The sequence below is a fragment of the Syngnathus floridae genome, chromosome 4 (genome assembly GCF_059516105.1).
Source record: "Syngnathus floridae isolate MCC-2025c chromosome 4, RoL_Sflo_1.0, whole genome shotgun sequence".
NCBI classification, from domain to species: Eukaryota; Metazoa; Chordata; class Actinopteri; order Syngnathiformes; family Syngnathidae; genus Syngnathus; species Syngnathus floridae.
Window position 1 is genome coordinate 14,528,294 of NC_142416.1, and position 22,936 is coordinate 14,551,229.

Below are 22,936 nucleotides of genomic sequence, written 5' to 3' on the forward strand. Positions count from 1 at the left end.
ATCAGGTGCATTTTTGAAGACTCCTTGTGCTTTTTTGTTGTTGTGTGTGTACATTTTGCACCAAGTCTTGCTGATGTCCTTTCCAGCTAGCTATTTAATCGTACCTTTTATTAATAGGCAACACAACTTGGTGTGACGTAACCATGTTAGCAGTAAGTTAGAGATTTGTTGGATTTGTAAGAATTTGTACAATCCAACAGAGGAACAGAATCTCAAAAGACTTTTTGTATTTTTTTTTGGGAGGGTTGCCATATTAGAGTTGATACACAATATTGTGACTCATTCAGAGATTAGGCTTCAAAACCTTCCACATGGATGAATGACATAGCTGTTGCTATTTCTGTCCAGGTTGGTCTTTTCAGAAAATCAGGAGTGAAGTCACGTATTCAGGCTCTTCGTCAGATGAATGAAGCAGGCGGGGCTGACGGGGCAGGCGTTACCTACGAGGGCCAGTCTGCCTATGATGTCGCCGACATGCTCAAACAGTACTTCCGAGATTTACCCGAGCCGCTGCTCACCAGCAAACTCTCCGAGACCTTTCTTCAGATCTATCAGTGTAAGAATACACGCGTCTGTTTTGAATTGAGTTATTTTGATTTATTATACTCACTCTAATCCCATGAGGGGGAATTCTGCTGTTATTTGTGTTGCATCCTTCACTCACCAGCAACCACATCACACACACACGCAAGGAGTATGAGTGAAAGGCGTGCACACACAATGCTGAACCTTCACCTAGGGGGTGGGATTGATGCCTTGCTCAAGGCCACCTCAACAGTAGTCTAGAAGCCAAAAACCAAGTCCCTTCAGATAAGTTATGACGGCCCCAATTTTTTTTCCTGCTTTGTTTTCGTCTTTTTTTTCCAGACCTGCAGGGCACAATTTTCATCATTTAATAACCAAACAAACAAGGCGAGTGTAGGAAATGCCTTTGGGATGAGGTTTCACAGAATTGGTCCTTTTACTCACTGAAGCCTTGTTACGTTGCGAAATGTTTGCTTAAGGTGCAAGAAAACATAAAGCCATACATAACTCACGCACAAGCACTCACACACGCACACGTAGTCTCTTACATAACCCACTTACTCACTCATGTCATATCCCACTTAAACATGTTCCGTCCTCCCAAAGTGTTTCCAGATGCACAAAGCAGATAATGAAAACTGACAGATGTTACTGGCGACATCTTTCCATGCAGACATGCCCAAAGAGCTTCGACTCCAGGCCGCCCGGGCCGCCGTGCTGCTGCTGCCCGACGAGAATCGCGAGGCGCTGCGGACCCTGCTGTGCCTGCTGAGCGACGTGACGGCCAGCGTCGGGGAGAACCAAATGACCCCCACTAACTTGGCTGTTTGCCTGGCGCCGTCTGTATTCCATCTCAACACCCTGAGGCGCAAGGAGAGCTCCTCACCAAGGTATGTTTGCATGTGTTTGCGCATGTGTTCATCAGTTATTTTATTTAAATCAATGGTCGGCGTTGACAGTTAGTGGCAGCTTACATAAGATGTTTGCCATACCTTGCACAAACAGGAAAAGGGTCATACTAAAGAAACAAAAGAGCAGGATACTGTACAGTAGATGCAGGGAGTGCTGTTTGAGAGAGACAGATTATTCCATCGAGAAAGTTTGTTCAGCAGGTGTAAGCAGCCTTTTTTCCACCATAGGTCTCTGTCCTAATGATGAATGCTGTTTCCTAATCTCACTGTGTTCCTCTTCTTGACTGTCTTTTTCCACTCCCTTGCAGGGTGATGAACAGGAAACAGTCTCTGGGAAAGCCGGACCAAAGAGACCTGAATGAGAACTTGGCCGCGACCCACGGCCTGGCGCACATGATCATGGAGTGCAGAAAACTCTTCAGGGTAAGTTTTAATCTACAATTTATAGTACTTGAGAAATGGCCCCATCAAAAAGTAGTGTTTGATTTACAAGTAATTGTCACCCATCCTAACAAATGATTCATAATTCTCTTTAAATTCCTCAAAATGATGGCACAGCATTACTTTGGTCTATAATTAGCTTCTGACTTCACCTCAAGCGAATAGGTGTAACTGAATCATGAATGTACGGGGAAACACTGCATACGGGTTCTAGCCTAAAATGGTGCCTCGGGTGTATCTGTTGACAGCATGTTGCCTCTTGCTAAAGCAGCAATATTATTAGCAAGTCGCTGGTATGCTGGTGTTTGTCCCGACAACAGACATTTGGTTACATAACTATTTGATCCGGTCCATGCTGTCTTCCTCTTCAACACTGCTATGGTAACGCGAGATAAATATTTGCCACGACAGTGCAGTCCAGCAAAAAAGCAGAAATATCTTTGTAAGAGTGTCCGCAAGGAGAGCGCTGGAGCGGATCAACGAGAAATAATCAGCCTACTACACAATTACTAATCCAATTTCTATCCCAAAGTCTGGCGCAGTCACTGCCCGCTGACATGCAACAGCGCTCGCCAAAGGGACGACACGCTGTGGGTCATTAGGGTTGAGCGCTTAATCAGATTGTGGGAGAGCTTCCTGTCATGGTCGCATCCCTCAGTCACTAACAGAGTTACCTAGCCAATAATTGGCCTTTAATTAAATTTCTCTTTCCGGTCAAGGCCCATAAAAGGAGTCTTTAATTGACAATAATTTGTTTGTTTTTCTGCAAACCCTTTATGAATTTGATGCTTTTTTAAGCATCAGTTAGAACTCTGAAAAATGGCAGACAGCAAAAATAAAGTGATAAATTACCAGAAAGAGGACATGATGTTGTTTCATATGCTTATACTCCCCCGTGCTTGATCCCTTTTCCCATGACATAAGTAAAGTGCTGTTGTCTGGAAAGGCCTGGCCTCTCATCTGTAATTTGTAATCTACTAGACTTTGTGAGTGCAATAAAAAAACATCAACCTACTCCTTGTAAAATTGGCCTTAAAAGTATCGAGCTCTATTAGCAAAGGCCTAAAAAATGTGTCACCCTTCGGCAAGATTCGTAGATAACGATCGCACGTGATATGTTTAGTTATGTAACCTCATAACACCTCCATCTTCCAGGTCATAATTTTACTGACTTCTCCCTAGTGATAAGTGTTGCTTTACACTCGTAAATCAGTGCGTGTGCACCAAATCTGGTTTAAATCATGCTCTTGGGAATGAAAACAAAACATCTGTGCTGATTTTCAATGGAAGCCGTTAAAACCAACTGAATAAAAATCCCAAAGTATCATAACCTTGCTCACTTAACAACTCTGAGTAAAGCTCCTCTTGTCCTCCTGCAGATCCCCGAGGAGATGAGTCGTTGTAGGAACTCTTATGTCGAGCAGGCTCTTCTACCACGACGCTTGGAGGAGCTATCGGGTAGCGACTCAGGTGGATACCGGTCCTACCTGCGCGACGCTCTTGACACTCTCCTCAAGGAGGCCAAAGACAAATTTAAAGGTTACGACAGCTTCTCCACTCCGGAACAAGCTGAGCTGGCCTATCGCAAGGTAATTCATCACCTCAAACACTTTGCTCACGTATCCTAAGTATGTGCCTCGTGGAGATGGGTCCAACCTTTGCAAACTATTGATGAACGAGCGTTTAAAAAGGAATGGGCAGTCAGTCAGCATGTCTCCTGAGTGTAAACAGGCCGTCAAAGTGTCTTCTCCGCTGTCTCTGTTTCCTGTCCTGCCTTCCTCGCTGTCCTTTTTCTCTAAATATCTTGTGGAAAAGCAGCAGTTAGCGTTTCCTGTATTGAGAAACGCGTCCGTGTGAAACTAGCCTGGCCCTTGGCTTCTCATTCCCCTCCCCAGCACTGGACCCTGTCCCAATATGACATCAGCTCCCCCCCCCCCACACACACACACACGTACCAATCTCCCCAAAGGCAACATTTCCCATGTTTAGTGTGTAAGGCCTCTCAAAGCGGGGTTATCTTAAAGTCACAAGGCTTCAGGATTCAACGTGCCGTCTTTATCATCTGATGGAAGGAAAAAGCAGCTGACTTGGCTGGAGGGCAGTCAGAGCACAAGCAGATTGTTGTGCCTGAACGCATCGCTTCATAAATCAATAAATCAATGACACACATCGCTAGGAAGACCCTAAAGCAGAGAACAACAAAACTATAGACATACACCGATTAATCAATGACTTCATCAAGGGGCAACAGTCAGGCACTTTGCATGGCTAGTGAATTTTGACCTCATCATACACGTTTGGGTGGGCTAGAGCCAAGATTGGGAACCAGCAGGCCCCCTCTCAGGTCCAACATCAACAAAATGTTTTGCTGGATGAGTGGACCAAAAAAAAATATCCCACAGATGCACTCCAACATCTTGCGGAAAATTGAGTCTTGATTAGATTCATCTGTTTATTTCTTATTACAGAAAACCAAATCATTTCGCTTTTTCATTCATTTCACAAACACACTTTGGTAGTGAGCGCTTGGTGTTTCTTTGTCCAGGTACATGATGGCTTCCCACTGAGGCTGTGGAAGGCAACCGTGGAGGTGCCTGCATCTCCGGAGGAGGTCCTGACCCGGATTGTGAGGGAGCAGGCGCGCTGGGATGAGGACCTGTACGAGAGTCGCGTGGTAGAAAGCTTGGACGAGAAGACCGAGGTCTACCAGTATGTGCGGAATACCATGGCCCCACACCCCATGAGGGACCATCTGGTGCTCAGGTAAATATCTCTAAATCTTGACTTTCTGTCAGCTGTCATGCTTGTGGTCTAATATATTTCTTTTACGCACTAGAACATGGATAACAGACCTGCCAAAGGGGGCGTGTGCCCTGGTGTCTACATCAGTGGATCACAGCGCAGCGCCCGTGGTGGGCGTGCGCGCCAACGTTTTCCTCTCACGCTATTTTATCGAGCCCTGCGGAGCCAACAAGTCTCGGCTCACGCACATTTCCAGAATTGACTGCAGGTCAGTGTTTTTTATTATTATTATTTTACTTGGACGTTGAAATTAGTCTTAGGCTTTACTCACACTGACAGCCCTAAATCCTTTTTTATTATAGTCAGCTTGGTTTTATGAAGTCTGAACAGCAGAAATCCCATGAAATACAATTTTTATAAGACATATTCAAACCTTGTGGAGGCAGTATGTGGACACCCTGGTCTCTCAGAGCAGTTGTCAGAGACAGAAGTCAAATTGTTTAAACAGCAAGTGAGAGACCCCACACATGTCGAGGGGGGGGAAAAATATCACAACAGTCCCCAACCAACAGGACCCAAACATACCTCAGAGAGAGAGGCACCATTATGCCACAGGGCATCCAGATTGATGGAAAATACCAACTAGTAGTAGTGATGGAAGAGGAATGATATTTTGATTGTAGTGGCAAACTCTCCTTGTTATTTTTATTTACACAAACACACATCGTTGCGATCGCAAATACGTATTGTCTATTCCAATTGTTTTCCAAGCACTTTACACCACAGGAAAATCACTCGGTAAAATCTTATATATCTCAACTTTCCTTACCCAATCTTGTTGCTGCAGCTAACAATTGTACTCCATTTTGCGTCAAATTATTTTAGACTTAGAACAATGAACAGAATTCTTAGACATAAACATCGCCATCTTATCGATCAAAATGTCGTTACCACTGCAACCCGTGCAGATTTATAGTGCCTGGCATGACTAGTCTTCCGTGACCAAATCAAAGTAGAACTTCGGAAAGGGATTTGGCTAACGAACTGGATGAAGCTCCGGTGTGAACAAGGGCTTTTTGAATGACGCTTGAGTGCCACAAGTTGACACGCTCTGCTGTCTGCTTACACAGGGGTCGCTTCCCAGAGTGGTACAACAAACTGCACGGACACTTGTGTGCTGCCGAGGCGGCACGGATTCGTGACTCCTTCGTGTTGCCCACAGACAAATGAGACTCCCGGAGAGAGGAAGGCCATCCTCCATCTCATTACAAACACAGGACAAACCTTGGCTCCTGGATTTGAAGGACTTTGTTGTTGATGTTTTTTTGAACCGTATTATTGATGTTACCATTTAATATGCCCTCTGGTCCTGCCATTTAAGTATTTATGTGGGTGAAAGAACATTGATGAGATGGGATGTCTGGCTTTATCCAAAGAGTGATATTGCTTCTGAGAAGCAAAGGTGACTGACTGCATGTGTAACGAGAGCAAACAATACTTAAGGTCAACATACTCCAGTGTACATACACTAACTACTCTTTTCACACTTAATATTATTGCTGTCTTACATTCATCTTTTTTTTTCTGTTACGTGGGAGGAAGCGCATACAATATTTATGATGTCGTGAGGATTGATGAGTGCATGGGTGAGAAAAGACGTGAATGTGCTGGCTCGGTTTGAGATGATTTGTGGATCGGAGAGGATAGGATAATAAAGTGGTGGCTGGCTCACCAAAAGCAGCAGGAAAGCACCATGACACCTCCCTGAACGTTCCATTACGAGGAGTGATTAGTGTTGAAGACCAATTGACACAAGTGGACCAAATAAAAATAAAAAAAGCACCCTTTATCTTTCTAGACATTTCCACAGAGTAAATTTAACAGTATGACGTATTTCCACAAACGTATTTCGAGTCCTAAGAATATTGACTGTCACAGTGCATGAAAACACAACACGTCCAACACAAAAATGAAAACCGTAAGAGAAAAGGTCCTTTTATAAAGGAGGAGATTTTACAGGTTTTACTGTAAAGATGCATGTTAATGCGCTTTTACAAAAAATATGGAAGACAAGTTTCTCACTGTGTAGTTGTTCACTTGTTTTAACACAGCTTCCTGCATACTTCACCTAAGCCATCATCCATATCGTTCATGTAACCGGCTCTATCAAACAACACATGACTATGATCGTTAATTTAAAACAAATATATTTATACCTCAGATATATGTTTGTTTTGTATCCTTTCGTTGTATTGTATTGTAAATGTTAAGCTCTGTTACGGAAATGGGGAAAAAATGCTTTATCTTTTTTATTAATATTATTTCTGTACAGTTTAATCAAAGTGCACTATTAAATGTATTAAAATAAACACTGGTGATTTTCTGATGTAATATCGGGCGTATCGCGAGGCCACGCCACAAATAATTCCTGATAATCTCGTTGGTAATTTGTTTGCTTGTTCTGATCCAGGAGTGGATTACTTTTATCGCCACATTCAACTATGCCAGTTAAGCACCGATAGTGCCAACAAGGAGCTAAGGGGAGGTCAGTACCGGCCGCTGCATTTCTACATGCCATTCTCTCAATTGCATCTTACATAACATGTCGTACAGTACTTTCATGTTGCCCAAAACAAAGGGGCTCATTGTAGCACAGCTGCTCCAAAGCCAGCGGCCTGGAAGGGGGCACATGTAATGAGACCTGGTAGAACGCAGACCGCCGTCACGGTTGAAATTGTTCACATTCATAAATGTGCACCTCCTGCATGTCCTCGAATTCTTGAATGATCTCGTCAACAGTCGTAGGAAATCACAATGTTGCAATCTATCGGCCTACGGGCTTTTTACATGTAGTTCCTGGCCACCATGTTGGTGACTGCTGGTGTAATACAATGAAAATGAAAAATGAAAACTACTTAACACTGCAGAGTGATCATAGTTTACTCAGCAGGAACACTCTTTTCTACGTCCAAGTTCCATTTCTGGGTCTATCGGCACAATTTAAAAACAAAGCAGACAATGATGATGTTTTTAAGGCTAAGGTTTGTTTGACTTTTAAACCCTGTCTTTCTAGCACTATAAGGTTGAAGTTAATTGTATCTCTTGATGATTTCTTTTTTTTACTTCGAATGTTCCATTGCAGTGGAGGTAAGTTACTATCACAACAACTTGGTTGTGTAATATTGTTTTTTGGGTAATTCAAAAGGAGAAAATTGTGTATCCTGTAGACACTGTGAACTTAGGTGTCAGGTGCTGCCTGTTGTTGTTCTTTTGACAGTCTATTAACTTTGGACCATGCGTTGAAGCTCGTTCCAAGTGTGACAGCTGTAGCAAGTGGCAACTTGACTGGGACAACTATGCATTTGGTTTACGTGCCGGTGCTCTCGCTCCCTCGATCACTCCTCACTTGGCCATGAGGAGCTGGCAAGGAGCCACAGCCTCCAGAAGGCCTCCAGTTTTGGAGATTTCCTTGTATGTATCTCATTAGCAACAAGCGCTGCCAGCCTCACGTCATCCTGAAACACATGCGCTGGGATGTTAGGATATGTGCATTTTGTGCCGAGAACCCAAACACGGCAGGGAGATTATGGAGGGCCAGATAAGGCTGACCCTGAGTCAGCATGCATTCCTCCACACTTGTCTGAGATTCAACCACAGAAGTGTTCCCACATTGATAAATGAGTACAAAACATCTAAGTACACGCTTGCATGTGATTGTGCGTTTCTTCATTAGAAACTCGGGTCCTCATTTGCATCTTAGGCTTAGCCAGATTGTTATTTACACTATTTTCAACAAAGCAAGCACGTAGAGGAGAGGAGGGTCCGTCAGGAGGTCGAATCTCAGATTCAGGGGGAGCAGTGTGGTTTTTGTCCTGGCCGTGGAACAGTGGACCAGCTCTATACGCTCGGCAGAATACTTGAGAAAGGGAGTTGGCTCGACCAGTCCACTTGTTTTTTGGACCTGGAAAAGCCGTTCTACCGTGTCCCTCGGGGAGTTCTGTTGGGGGGGCTTTGGGAGTACGGGGTACCGAACTCACTGATAAGGGCGGTTCGGTCCCTGCACCACCAATGTCAGAGTTTGGGCCGCAGTTCCGGCAGAAAGTCAAAAGGGTTCAAAAATGCAACTGGTTCATGAAGCTTCATTTTTCTGTTATATACAGTTCCCGACTTGATAAGTTCAACATTTACTAAGTTAACACAAAAATAGGTTGAAAGTCAAGGTTACCATTCAGTGACATCTTGAAAAAGAGAGGAATTTGACTTTATTTTAACGTCTTGTGAGTCTATATTACATTCAATAACAGATGTTCAATATAGCCAGAGATCACTCTACATATTTTCTACATGTGCTCATGCAGATGATCATACCGTACATAGCATTCCGTCACGTCATGTAAGGAGAGCAACATTTGCCCGCTGGCCTCTTTACCACTCTGAACATTTGAGTAGCTATGTCTGGGTGGAAGGAATCCCACATAGCTGCCAAATATGACACACGTTATGGGTCACAGTTGATTGGTACTGTGCTTGTACGTGTATCGTGACAACACTAGTGAGGTATAGTATGTCATGGTGAAATTGCGTTAGATTTGTGCTACAGATAACACATTCAGTCGCTTTTTCTAGTTGGAATTCCATGTGAGGATACATTTGATGTTGGACAGTTTTGTTATTATTTTGTTTATTTGCGAAAACACTGTTGCCGTCGCAACGCTGAGTTCCACAACGCTAAAAATGAGGGTTTAAACCTGCATAAAAACTCTTAAAGGTTTGCAAACACATTTTGCTTAGCAATAGAATCAATATTTCATTAGTTAAATGTGTGATTAAAAAACATCCAATAGTATGATGGTTATCAGCAGCACCCCCTACAAATTTTCAAAAAAGAAGCCCCAGTTGTACGTACAGCCATTGAGCATAACCACATAAATTAATTCAGCAGGTTGCTTTTGCTGAGCATATCTTGAAAGATCAACCCTGCCCTCTGGTGGCCCTTTGGAAATCATATACTCACCCCAAAACAAATCACACCTTCATCCATCTATCTTCTACCGGGGTCGGGTCGTGGGGGCAAGAGTTTTAGGAGGGACGCCCAGACTTCCCTCTCCCCACCCACTTCATCCAGCACGGTCGAACGCCTTCTCCAGGTCCACAAAACATATGTGGATTGGTTGAGCGAACCTTCATGCACCCTCAAGGATCCTGCCGAGGGTATAGAGCTGGTCCACTGTTTCACGACCAGGACGAAAACCACAATGCTCCTCCTGAACCTGAGATTTGACCTCCCAATGGACCCTCCTCTCCAGCACCCCTGAATAGTTCATATCAGGGAGGCTGAGTAGTGTAATTTGGACACACCCTCCGGTCCCCCTTCTTAAAAAGGGGGACCACCACCCCAGTTCGCCAATCCAGAGGCACTGTCCCTGATGTGCACGCGATGTAGAGGCGTGTCAGCCAGGACAGCCCCACAACACCGAGAGCCTTTAAGAATCCTGGGAAGATCTCATCCACCCTCGGGCCTTGCCATCAAGGGGCTTTTTAACTACCTCTGTGACTTTGACCCACCCCAGAGATGGGAGAGCCCACCTCAGAGTCCCCAGGCCCTGCTTCCACAATGGAAACCAAGGTCTTTGGCCGCCACCCAGCTCACTTTGCATCTGACCCCTTTGGCCCATCCCACAAGTGAGCCTATGGGAAGGGGGACCCACATTGCCTTTTTGGGTTGTGCCTGGCCGAGCCCCATGGGTGAAGGCCCGGCCACCAGACGCTCGCCTTCGAGCCCCGACTCCAGGCCTGTCTCCAGGGGGGGGGGGGGGGGGGGGGCGGTGACCCGTACCCGGGATAACAGGATCCATTTGTATGCATCACTATAAAGGATCTATAGACTGTGCTTTGTCTGGCCCCTCACCGAGGACCCTTTTACTATGGATGACCCTGCCAGGGTGCCTGGTATTACCCGTAAGTATACAAGAAGAATAATGGAACCCTCGTAATCACTACTTCCTCGTTAGTATAGTGGACAGTATCTCCGCCTGTCACGCGGAAGACCGGGGTTCGATTCCCCGACGGGGAGTTCTGTGTTTTCTTGTTCTCCAAATTTTTTCTTTGCTTTTCCAAGAGTTCACAATTTACGTATTGCTGAAGCTCTGGATCGAAAAGTACCAGCGCCAGGTATTTGATTGACACCAGCCTTATTTCAAGGTAATGAAAACTCATAAATCAACACAAACTCTACATCTTTAAACAGATCAGCTCATTCAAACTGAAATTTTCTGGCTTTATTATTTCAAAATCAAAGCTTAGATTTAAATTTTGGTGGGTTTCCTTCTAATTTCCACTCTAGACCAATTCAAACCGTTCAAACGCCTAACAAATTGTCTTTTCTGACCATATATTTGTTCAACACTGCATTCTGGTGGTCATTTGGGAAAACATACACCCAAAACCAAACCACACCTCTTCAAACTTAATAATTCAACAAAATCACAAATCTTGCACATTATTTAAGAAACCAAGAAGATAACAGTAAGTTCTATTTTCATTCTATAATACTACCACAAATAATGATAATATTGAAATAAATAGAGAATAACAAAGAATTTATAGCTCAGATCCGTTTTGAATATGACAAGTGGTTCATGAAGCATCCTTTTTGGGCCATTATATCGAGGAATTAGCAAATCCTTTAATATTTAAATAATAAAAATTTATTTGAGCTTCTCATTACTTCCTCGTTAGTATAGTGGACAGTATCTCCGCCTGTCACGCGGAAGACCGGGGTTCGATTCCCCGACGGGGAGATAACCTTTTACTTCCCCTTGTTTCTCGCTTTTGGCTGTCTGGAATTTCTGAATTACTGAAGCTATGAATGGATAAGTACAGATATCGTACAGATACTAGCCACATTTCTCTCTTTTTTTAATTCACTTTCTTAAATTGTTATTTCGGTGTCAAGGAACGTCTTGTAGAACCAATAATTCCTTCACGTCCTCTTTGCGGTTATGAAACTTGACTCAGGCATGGTTTTGTAACCCAGTCGCACCGGCCAATCACGGGCGATCCTGTCCTCATGTGACGTGGGTTTTTATGTAACGAACGAGCGTCCACAGAGAAAGTCAGTAGAGGACCTACTCGAGGAGATGACTAGTTTCGTTAACCGAGGAGACAGATATTACTCGTAACATTTTTCTTTCATCATGTCGCTCCAGGAGCCAGGTGAGGAAGCGACGGGGGAGAGGAGCGCTTTTGTGATAGGCACCGAAAAGGATGACGTCCCCGAGCAGGAGGACGTGGACCACCATCAGCTCATCCTGCTAAAAGCCAATGCTTTAACCTCGGAAAACTCCCTTAAAGAGGCCATTTACTGGTTCTCGATGGCCTCGCGCTACGGGCCCGTGAAACCCGAACAGCTAAGCACGTTTGTGGACTGTATAGTGCGAAATCTAAAAGATAAGACTGCCTGCGGGTCGGTCTCGCCGCCCAAGCTGGACTCGAAGGAGCAGGATAGCTGCTGGAATCAAGTGTTTGACTGCCCTAGTTGCAACAGTTTTTTAGGGGAACCCGTGACTTTAGCGTGTGGACACTCATTCTGCAAGAGATGTTTGCAACGAGGGCTGCTCTCCAGGTGCAAGTTGTGCCACGAACCGGTCAGATGCGAAGGCAAGCCCAACGTGATTTTGTGCGGACTCTTGGCCAAATGGTTCCCCAGCGAGCTGAAACGGTTCAAAAGACTAAGCGAAGTGGATGAACTGTGTCTGCGGAATCGCTGCATGGACGCCGTGAGGCAAGCGAGCGATATGATCCAAGCAGGTCAGTTGTAAACTTTATGCAACGGGATTTATTTTGACACTGGGTGTTTGCTTCCTGCAATTGAGCATAAACATTAGATTACGTAGACACGCCTTAAACCGGTTGGCCCCTCGCCGGGACAGTGAATGCGTCCGCCATATTGAATGTGGCCAATGTCAACTTTCGCTAGAATTTGCAAAGTACACAGAATAAATCCCCCACTCATATAGTAATATGTTTCACTGAAAATATAAGCGAAAGTCGCAAAAGCTAAGGAAGATTTATTTTAAAAACTAAACGTGATATATTACGTCCTTTTGTTGTTCAACTGGGTTTATTGTCAAGCAGTTACCATAGCGACGTCGTTAACGGTCTGCGCCGAGTTTACCAAAGGTTCACACACGGCGCATGCGCGTCGGGGTCAGCTTGCGTAAGTTAGGTCGTGACACTTATTGCAGGTTTTGTAACTTGCGGGTGGGCTGGTCTTATTGGTTATGTATGCTGCAGTGCAACCAATGGCTTTTAGACAACGAAAATGGTCATATGCATCACTTGTGACTCATGATTAGGCCTCTTAGGTTTGGTAACACGACAATATGAAAGAGGGGGAAAAGGTGGCGACTGTTTTCCTGCAGCAGACTGTGAAAGTAGCAGGCATGCAGTTTGAGGAAATGCATTTGAACATCATTAAATAATCCAATACCATTGTTCTTGCACGACATTGCAATGGTTGTTTATAAGTGGGTCAATGGGGTAAAGGTGTAGTTACACCAACAAAATGCCAATTGTTCTTGAATTGCTCTTGTCATTGCAGCAAGAATCTTGATCATCCCGTTACTATAAAATGCCAACGTCCTCCAAACAAATGACTACATGAATGCATTTGTTCCAAAACACAGTTTTAGGTTGTATCTTAGTTTTGTGGAAAAATCCAGAAAGCTGACTAATTGTCTAATGCTCGTGTTCCACCTCTGCTTAAAATGCAATACAATACAATAATATCTTTATTTATATAGCGCTATCGCCACCTTTTTGCCGTAACAAAGTGCTTTACAAAGGCCTAAAATTATGTAATATACAATACAAAAATACAACAGAAAGTATCACATTAAACATTGGCAATAATACCAACATATGACTTGTTGTTTGAAGCGGTTATAGATGATCCACCAGTGGATCGAAGGCGTCTGCTCCAGCTAAATTGGGAAAAGAAACACTACCTCAAGCATCCATTGACGAAAAGAGAGACTTGAGAGAATGGTTCAGTTCTCCTATCCCAAATAGACCTGTCCGATTCCATTTCAATTGCTACTAGACATTTGTTGTTGTTGTTCTTTAATCGTGACACAAACAGTTCCACAATGTTTTTTGAGATGCTTGAAAATAGGGAAATTCAAAATAATTTCTCTTGCCTCTCTTTTTGCTCCCCATGCTCTTTGAAGAACCCAAAACAACAGCGGATGTACGACTCTCAAGAGCAGAAGCATATACATCTCTAAAACAATTTGATCTAGCTCTGGAGGACATTGAGTTTTGTCTTGCATCTGGCTGTTCCGCTGAGGTAGGTCAATTTCAGTCAAAAATCAATCAGAATGAAAACATTCTTCATTCTTACTTTTTCTTTTTTTACCTGTGTGCTCCAAGTAGACCAATCTTTGTGATGTTTTGTCGCATTTATATATATATATATATTATTTAAAAAAGCACACAAGCAGCATCACACCAATATTTTTATCATCAGCTCAAAACAATGCAAATATGTCAGTGTTTGTTTTACTAAAGCAGTGACCACTAATTATTTTTATTTGTTGTTTGCTCTTTGTCAAAATATGTTTGTTTGTCAAATTACAAGCGAAGACAACGGCATGGTTCCTTTGTTTTTGTTTGTGCCTTGAAGCTGCAAATTCGGTGATTGTAACAACCTACTAAATTTGATGTTACGTCCTGGTAGGCTTTGTTTAGGAAAGCCATGGTGCTTCACGAGATGGGCGAAGTAGATCAATCCCTCCAAGTCTTCCTTAATTGCCTTGCTGTGGATGAAGATTTCCCCTGCGCAAAACGACAAGTAGAAAAGGTGAGCTAACACATCTCATTATGTGATGTTGTCTGACTAAGTTGTGGCCACAATCTAATTTTATGCCTTTTATTATTGTTTGTTGTGAATGCCATCATTTTGTTGAGAGACATACAGTAGCCAATGTGAGAAATCCCCTACTAGATTTTATGGAATCCCCAGGGGTGAATCTGGGCTCCCATATTGAATTGTCATAAAGATTTTAAGCGGCGTATGGCATTCTATGCAATCAATTGCCCCTGTCCCCTCTCGTTGCCAAGCGGAGAAATAGAAACTAACAAGGTTCGTTCGTGACTATTTCTTGCTTTGTGCCTGTTTCCATACTTGCGTTGCCTTTTTGAGTGTTCCTGTCTTTCTGACGTGACTTGAATTTTGGGACTTGAGCAAGGAATCACTATTAGTTGGCAATATCCAAAGTTTAATTTCATCATTGTATGATAATACATATGGGGAAATTTGTGAAAAATTTCTCGATGCAGTTTTGTTTGTAAATTCAATGTGGCACGGTTTTAAAAGTTTGCAAAGTACTTTCCAAAAGTAGAAAACTCAGGAAAACAAAAAGTAGGACAACTGACTCATTTACGCTATTTTTCGCGACACCATGATTTTGTGTGATCATGTCGCGTAGGTGACACACAACAAGAGCTTTTCACCACCGCATGGCTGAAGCTAGACCTTTGGCATTATGTATTCAGAACAGGGTGATATAACTTTGATTATTTTATTATTATCATCATTGTTATTATTATTACAACAATACGACAGGTGATAGTTTGTCAACTGCATATGTGAAGATGAATTGCAAGAGAAGCCTGTCACGTGTTTTAGGAGAAGTTAAGGTGTGGCCTACAAGGTAGCTTAGATCTAGCATTTAGTGCACCCAAGTCACCAATTAAAACCTAAAGGTGTGGTATTTTCGCCTCGTCATGATCCTGATGACAAATGTGCAATGTTAAGTAGGTCAAAAAGTTAAGCCCTTTTGGTCGACACCCCTAAATGGAACGCAGAAACGAACGCATTAAATACTCAACATAAAAGAGGTAGCAGGAAGTCATTACAGTACTACATTGAATTAACTTGAGAAATAAACCGATAAACAGTTTCACTTGCCACCGCTGTATCATCTTGGTTATGCTCGCTAAAGAGCAGGTCTTGTGACTTGACAACATTAGGTTCAATGAACAAAATCAGCTCTGTCGCTGTTATGCAAGAGGAACACAGTTGACTCTTTGTATACGGTTGAACCTGATTTTTAACGGCACCTTTATCTGCTCAACATGTTTTGATATGAAATTCTCACTGTTGCGTAATCTTTGTGTAACTCTCTGTGTAAACAATCGGGCTGCCTCGTTTAGTATCAAAATTTATGTGCAGTTTTTAAGAATGATAACGAATACATCTTATGTTGTCTTTGTAACAAACATTGCAAGTGCCGTACGTCATACACATTCATGTAAAAGTGTTTTTTTTTTTCCTGCCTCTTGGGGGCATGTCAGAAAAAAAGTTAGAGAACTTTGGCTGTACAACAAGATTGCATAAACAAGTCTGGTAACTCATCTTGTTGTTGTTTTTTCTCTCGCAAAGTTGTTGAATTTTAATTAAACATGTCTGCTGCTTGCAGCAAAGCAGATATATCTGTTTTCAAACCATTAATTGTGATCATTTAAAATGGCCAATTATAATCATTTGAAATTGCAATGAAGTGATTTGATGACATAGTGAATGCTGTAGAAAGTTTTTACCTTACAAGCTGACAGGAACCTTGGGGGGGTGACTTAGAGCTCATAATGACTCCTAAGAAGTTATTATTAGAATAGGTAGACATACTTTCTTGGCTCTGCACATTTATTCATTTGTAAGTTTAATATGAGAATGAAACTTTTGAAATTGACTAACAGCCATTTGTGCTGTGTTTTTATGAGATACTTGGTTTTGAAACATTTTTTTATGGTTTCCATGAGACTTACCAGCTTTTTATTGGACAGTGACAATATTTTTGTTTACACCAATTCCAATTGTCATCTTGTCAAATGATTGTCAGGGTTTCTGCAGTTATTGAGGCCTACATAATTGACAGACAGATCACATGCTGTTTGTTTTCGACAGATTTTGTGTGACCTGCTCTCTTCGGCTAACGACAACATCAAGGTCGGCCTGAGGGAAACGGCGCAGAATACGTCACCCCACTTGCGCAGTAAAAGCCTTGTGGCCGGTGCCCAAGTTGGGTCACAAATTCCAGTCCAAAGACAAAGCCAACACCACGTCCGCGCTGTGTCGGCACACCAGCAAACAGACAAGCAGGAGGTCAGATAAGTCAAGACAACCATTGTAATTATTTGAATCATATTGCATTGCTTTCCTTGATAGCACATGGAGCACTGTAAATAAAATAATAAATGAATCAAATCTATTATAAAATTAATTGACAACTGTTTTAATAATTGAGTAATCGTTTAGAGATATTTAGCTTAACATTTTCCAAATCCTCGGATTTCAATCTCTCAACAGTAATTATTCTCTGATTTTTGTAGTTCTTCATGAAAGTAGACTGAATATGTATTGTTTCATCAAAAAGATATTTGCAAACATCTGCTTTTACTTGAAAGACAATGACCAAAACCGGGAACCAAATCTGTTTTAAAAAAAAGTGAAAAGAGGTCATCAAACCCTCTTGTGTGAGATTACTTTTTTTTCCCCCCTTAACAATAAACAAATAGCCAATACACTAAGAATTGGTTAATAAGCAGTAATTGGGAAAATAAAATATTTTTGTAATACATTTTGATGATAAAAAAAATTATCTGATTATTTGATTAATTGATCAAGTAATCAGTTTGAAAATTATTTGATCGTGACCGTCCTATGTATTAATTTGAATTGTTACCTTTGTGCCACAGAAACGCTGGGAGAGTCTTGACCGTACCAGTCTGAGTCGAGCTCATTCCCTGCGATGTAGCGGCCCCAGTTCTGGCGAGCTGGGACTGAAGAGGGTGCGCTCCGCCCCTCAGCTTGGAGACCAGGAGAAGGCAAGTCTGCTGAAGAGGAAGTTGTCAATTTCTGACATTGAGCCTTGCATTGTGGACAGCGGAAGTAGCAAGTATAAAAAGCAAGGTATTGTGCGGCACTTTTCTCTCCTGGTTTTCTTTTGTAATTGCAAACTGATTATTCTTACAAAAAAGTGCATGAGTCATAAAGATTAAGTTAACCTCATGTTCTCTGTCTCCCTCAAGGTGTGAAAACTTCTCCCAAAAAAGCAACCAAAGCTAAAGCTTACAAAAGTGTTCTTGAGGATCTCATTGATGCCAATGACCTTGAGTGCTCTCTCTGCATGAGGTGAGCCCACGTGTGCGCTCTTTAGAATCTGAATGATGATATAATTACAGCATTAGTCTCTGGGATTGACCATGAGAGAAAGCGCTTTGGGGGGCCATGAAGAACTGAAAGAAAGGAGCAATAAAATTAAATTAAATGAAACACACTTAATCTGTAGGTATATAAAATAGACAGTTAACTACCTATTCAATATGAACTACGCATAAGTAATACCAAGTCAAAGTACGGCTTAGGTAGGAATCATTTGGGGCATGAACAATGTAGTTTCTACAAAAATACATCCTGCACTGATGAAACTTGAAAATGAACCTTGAAAGGCGTGTCTAATCAGGCCAATGCTATGTCCAAACCAGGTTCTTTTACGAGCCTGTGACAACGCCGTGCGGCCACACCTTTTGTAAAAGCTGCTTGGAACGCTGTTTGGACCACACACCATATTGCCCCCTGTGCAAAGAGAGCCTAAAAGAGGTAAGGGTATGCCCACATGGTGACTGATCTTTTCTCTATCATGTATGATTAATCATAAACCTCTCCCCCCTCGGCAGTATCTAGCATGTAGAAAGTACACTGTGACAAGCGTACTGGATGTGCTGATCAAACAGTATTTTAGTCAGGAGCATGAGGTGAGGTCCAAGATTCACCTGGAGGAGACCAGAGAGCTTTCTGAGTAAGTTAGCTATTGCTTCCCTTTCCTTATCTCCATTTAGAGTCAGCTTGTAATTTTCTCCTGTTCTGTTCCAACTGCAGCTTGACAAAGAACGTGCCTATCTTTGTTTGTACCATGGCGTACCCTACGGTGCCTTGCCCGCTGCATGTATTCGAGCCACGTTATCGCCTCATGATCCGCCGCTGCATGGACACGGGCACACGGCAGTTCGGGATGTGTATCAACGACCCCCAGAAAGGGTAAGCAAAAGGGTTTTGTGTACGTCGCAGTTTCATGAGCTCTTGATACTGGAAGAACTTGCACACAAGGATCATATTCATGTGACTGATGACATCAAGTCATTAGTTACATAAGAGGGAATGCTGCCAAACATCTTGACAAAATTAACTCCGTGGCATCCACCGTGGCAGGTTTGTCGACTACGGCTGTATGCTCATCATCCGGAGTGTTCACTTCCTGCCTGATGGTAGATCCGTGGTGGACACTATCGGAGGGAAGCGCTTCAGAGTCCTGTCCCGAGGAATGAAGGACGGTTATAGTATTGCTGACATTGAGCATTTGGAAGACACGAGGGTACGAACTGTTCCCTGAAATGTTGCTTTGTCCTACAGTACCTGAGTAATTTACTCTTTCACTTGGCACAACACAGAATCCAACCGTCACCGGTGTGTTCATTATTGGCTCTTAGGTGGAAGCCAGAGAAGAGCTCGAGAGCCTGCAAGAGCTCCATGATGCTGTATACAATCAAGCCCGTGTCTGGTTCCAGAATCTCAAGATCCGCTTTCACAACCAGATCCTTCAGCACTTTGGACCAATGCCCGAGAGGGAAGCTGATATCCAGGTACATCTCTTGACAGCCTCGGTATAAAACAGATTATGGCCAGTGCCTCTGAATTGCTACACAAATGCAGTCCTTCCCAACTCTGGGATCAATTTTTTCGTTTATTGATCACCCGTTTATCACAGTGATTATGTTTCAGATCGACTTGCAATAAGTGAAAATCGGCATTTAAAAAAAAAAAAGTCTAAAAACAATCCTCACGGGACAATACAGAGGAACATCACATCTAAAATTTAAACCTGGGGAGAAGTTTAATTATAAATGTGAAACGTCTTCACCATCCAAGAACAGTCCCGTTGCCGAGATTACCATGACCGGGACGATTGAGAATCCACACAGACATGTTCTCCGGATAAATTAATTTCGACATCCATACTTTTGCCTCACTGCATGATCAAATGTCTCATGATGGACCTTCTCTCCATGACTCAAACAAATCTCATGTCTGGGATTTACTGCCGATTTTATCTTTCTATGTCTTGTCCCAAAAAATCCATGACCAATAATGTGCTCCTCTGAGGTTAGAGTCATTTTATAATGGCGGTTCTGGCAGCCGGCTTCCAGTTTAGTAGGCAGACATTCTATAAATTAGTGACAGTGAAACAAATATTAACAGTATCTTTAATTTCACAAATGTTCACCAAAAGTTTTAAACAGAGATCAAAAAAAGGTGGAATATAATAAAACACAAAACAAGCAAAAATAAGTGTTTTCTTCAACTATCTTCAAACCAGAACCACAAAATACACTCAAAATTTTGCCTCCACTATTTTCAGTGCTTTGTGCAAATCAAAAATGTGCCCTTGTAGCCTCTTCAAATGTTATTGTACAGGATAACCTATCAAATGTACTTCATGACAATGTTCTTATTTTATCGTAATTACCTACATTTACCTTTCTTGACTTGGTTATGAGCTCTTTGCACATAAGCTCTGACACGAACAAAATGTGAGCCACTTTTTATAGCTCAGTCTTGTGTCCATAAATATCATTGTATTACGTCAACATTGTGGACGCGAAGGGCACCGGAATCTTTTGCAGGACAGAGGTGCCATATTATTTGTCATGATTAATCTTGACACCCTCAGATGAGCGGGTACGTGCCACCCCTCAGCTAACCATATTGCCAATAGGATAAACCGCCACTAGTCGGTCATATAACTTCTGATCAAGAGGAAGGTCACTCATGTCATGAACACTTTCTTTTGCGTCATGGAATTTGTCTCGTTTTATATCTGAAAATACCACCTTCTCCATTTGAGAAAAATGCAGATTTGACAGTCAATTGCTTGTTTACTTTCGTTTGGGAAGGCCTACATTACTGTGGGCTTAAGAGCCTTAGAGGTGCATAATAGCACGTTGTGGTTGGGGGGGGTGCTCGCCTCTTTACGCCAAAGAGGATTACATCTCGACTCCCTCAACAACCTGCGGGGTGGAGCCTTTTGACAGTATTGGCTCAAGAGCTTTATGGGTGCTTCATAGCTAATCCTACCTCTACTGTTGCATCACAAGTGTCATGGAGAAAATCCCTTTGTCGGTATGGGAGACGGTCGAAGCTACAATGAAGTACAGCTATGATCACATTCATGATTGCTTCCAGTTGCCTCGTGGATGTACTTAGTAGATATCCATTTGTGGGTACACAGAATTGAGAAGAATAAACACACACGCCAACATTAGCCTACCCTTAAGTCATGTGCTTGTTTGGTGCCGTATTACAGGTGCAAAAGCATGTGAGAATATTGTAAATCAATTCCCAAAATTGTGCTGTTCAATTCAAATGAGGAAACTCGTATTCTAGATTTATTAAACACATGGTAGAATAAATCTCAAATGGCCGATTACCCCTTTTTATAAGCAATATTGTAATATAATGACTTGGTGGATTTTGGGGTTTGTTTGCTGTAACTTTCACAATATATTTAAAATTACGAAAAACTTAAACTATTTCATCTATGTGTACTGAATCTTTACATGAGTTTCAGTTTTTGAAATTAAATGAACGAAAATAAATGATCCCTAATCTTATAATTTGTTGAGATGTGCCTGTATATGGCAGTTCCTTTCAGATTTTTTTTTCCTCCCCCCTTTTTTTTCATAACAAGGCGACTCCTAACGGACCTGCGTGCTGCTGGTGGCTACTGGCTGTGCTGCCCATCGACCCGCGCTACCAGCTGTCTGTCCTCTCCATGACCAGCCTCAAAGAGCGTCTGGTGAAGATCCAGCACATTCTCACCTATCTGCAGAGCATCCCCAACAGTTAGCTTCCTCGTCTCGCCTCCACCACGCCGCCAATTGGAAACTTTAATGAACCCCTACATCCGATCCTTCCGCTCACAGCTATGCTGTGAAAACATTCTTGAACTTGCGGAAATGTGGCCAAACCGCCTCAGGGATTCTTCCAGTGACGCACAATATTTTGTTTTCTCAAACATGAATCACGACAGATCAAGTGGCTCTCACCTTTCTGGAATAGGGTGAGGAACTTTCTGATGCACAGTAGTGTTGTCAAGGCTTGTGTACACTATTGAAGTGGCCAGATGTTGGTTTGGGTCACGTCCCACCTGTCTAAAGTGGGGTGGAAGGGGAGCGGGCAAGATTCTGTCGGGAAAATCCAGAATGCTGCACAAACAACTACAAGAGGATAAAAGGTCTACATAATACCCAAGTGCAACCAAACTGACATTGATGGTTTACGCTGGCCCTGTTATCGAACAATAATCAGATTGCCCACATGGTTGTGTTGTTTCCACTATCTTGTTCACTCTACTTCCGTCATGTCCCAAACTTCCCGTTTACATCAGATATGTTGTTTCCATGTGGCCATGCTCAAATACTCATGACCGCAAATTGTCATCCTAAATGCACGCTTGGCAAAATCTTCCTCCCTGGACTATTTACTGCAAAAATCTTCCAAGGCTTGTCACTTAGAACGGGAGTTATTTATGAATCCAACTACTTCTCAATATCATAATATTCAGTTACTCCTGCTGAATTAAGTGGAAAGATAACAAATATTTGTATATTGTGACCTTATTTTTTCTGTAGACATTTTGAATAGGGGATATTGCAATATGAAGCCACCAAACCAGTGTATATGCATCTAGAAGGCAAAACTTTAATATTATTAATATTCCATAGACGCCCCTCTCTCTCTGCTTCCATGAGAGAACCTGTTGCCTTACATTCTATGAATTTGTGGTTTGAAGTTACAGTATAATTGGTTTACCATTCTTTTACATCTTGATGTAAAGTATCATCAAATTAGGATTTATTTTTCCAGCAGTCCAAAGCACCATTTCTTCACTACGTTGGAAAGATAGAAATTCATGGCTGCTTTACGTAAATCAGTTATAAAGATATTTTTTTTTATCTTGCTATTTGCTCCGTGTGTTAAGTTAATAAAAAATCCTTTTTTTAGTAGGGTCTAGTTGAGCCTCTGTGTTTTCTTTTAACGTTGGCTTTCTGTATATTCACTCCCCAAAAAGATTGAGAAGGTGCATGGAATGTTTTGAGGAAGGGGTGAGTAGCTTTTTATAGTCTTATGAAGGGCTTACAGGATTTACTTTATTTATTTTGTTAAGTATACATTGCGTCCCCTAATTTGTCAGTTA

General features: G+C 42.3%; 2 protein-coding genes across 3 annotated transcripts in view; both read left to right on the forward strand.

The window, feature by feature from the left end:
• dlc1 (DLC1 Rho GTPase activating protein) overlaps positions 1 to 6,988 on the forward strand; it is a 66,239-nt gene extending 59,251 nt beyond the window's left edge. For both annotated transcript variants that reach the window (XM_088374688.1, XM_088374687.1), the window contains exons 12-18: positions 349 to 556; positions 1,199 to 1,415; positions 1,745 to 1,859; positions 3,257 to 3,466; positions 4,423 to 4,640; positions 4,714 to 4,887; positions 5,750 to 6,988. In XM_088374688.1, the coding sequence (XP_088230814.1) occupies positions 349 to 556; positions 1,199 to 1,415; positions 1,745 to 1,859; positions 3,257 to 3,466; positions 4,423 to 4,640; positions 4,714 to 4,887; positions 5,750 to 5,849 (1,242 nt within the window). In that variant the 3' untranslated portion in view covers positions 5,850 to 6,988. The remainder of the gene's footprint in view (positions 1 to 348; positions 557 to 1,198; positions 1,416 to 1,744; positions 1,860 to 3,256; positions 3,467 to 4,422; positions 4,641 to 4,713; positions 4,888 to 5,749) is intronic.
• A 4,680-nt stretch (positions 6,989 to 11,668) lies between these two features.
• lonrf1 (LON peptidase N-terminal domain and ring finger 1) lies at positions 11,669 to 22,752 on the forward strand. Its single transcript, XM_088374341.1, has 12 exons — positions 11,669 to 12,428; positions 13,850 to 13,968; positions 14,359 to 14,481; positions 16,588 to 16,785; positions 17,379 to 17,592; positions 17,712 to 17,814; positions 18,168 to 18,282; positions 18,360 to 18,481; positions 18,562 to 18,720; positions 18,892 to 19,054; positions 19,170 to 19,322; positions 21,428 to 22,752. Exons 1-12 carry the CDS (start codon positions 11,816 to 11,818, stop codon positions 21,584 to 21,586), a joined length of 2,241 nt encoding a protein of 746 aa, XP_088230467.1. The 5' UTR covers positions 11,669 to 11,815; the 3' UTR covers positions 21,587 to 22,752.
• The last annotated feature ends 184 nt before the right edge of the window (positions 22,753 to 22,936 follow it).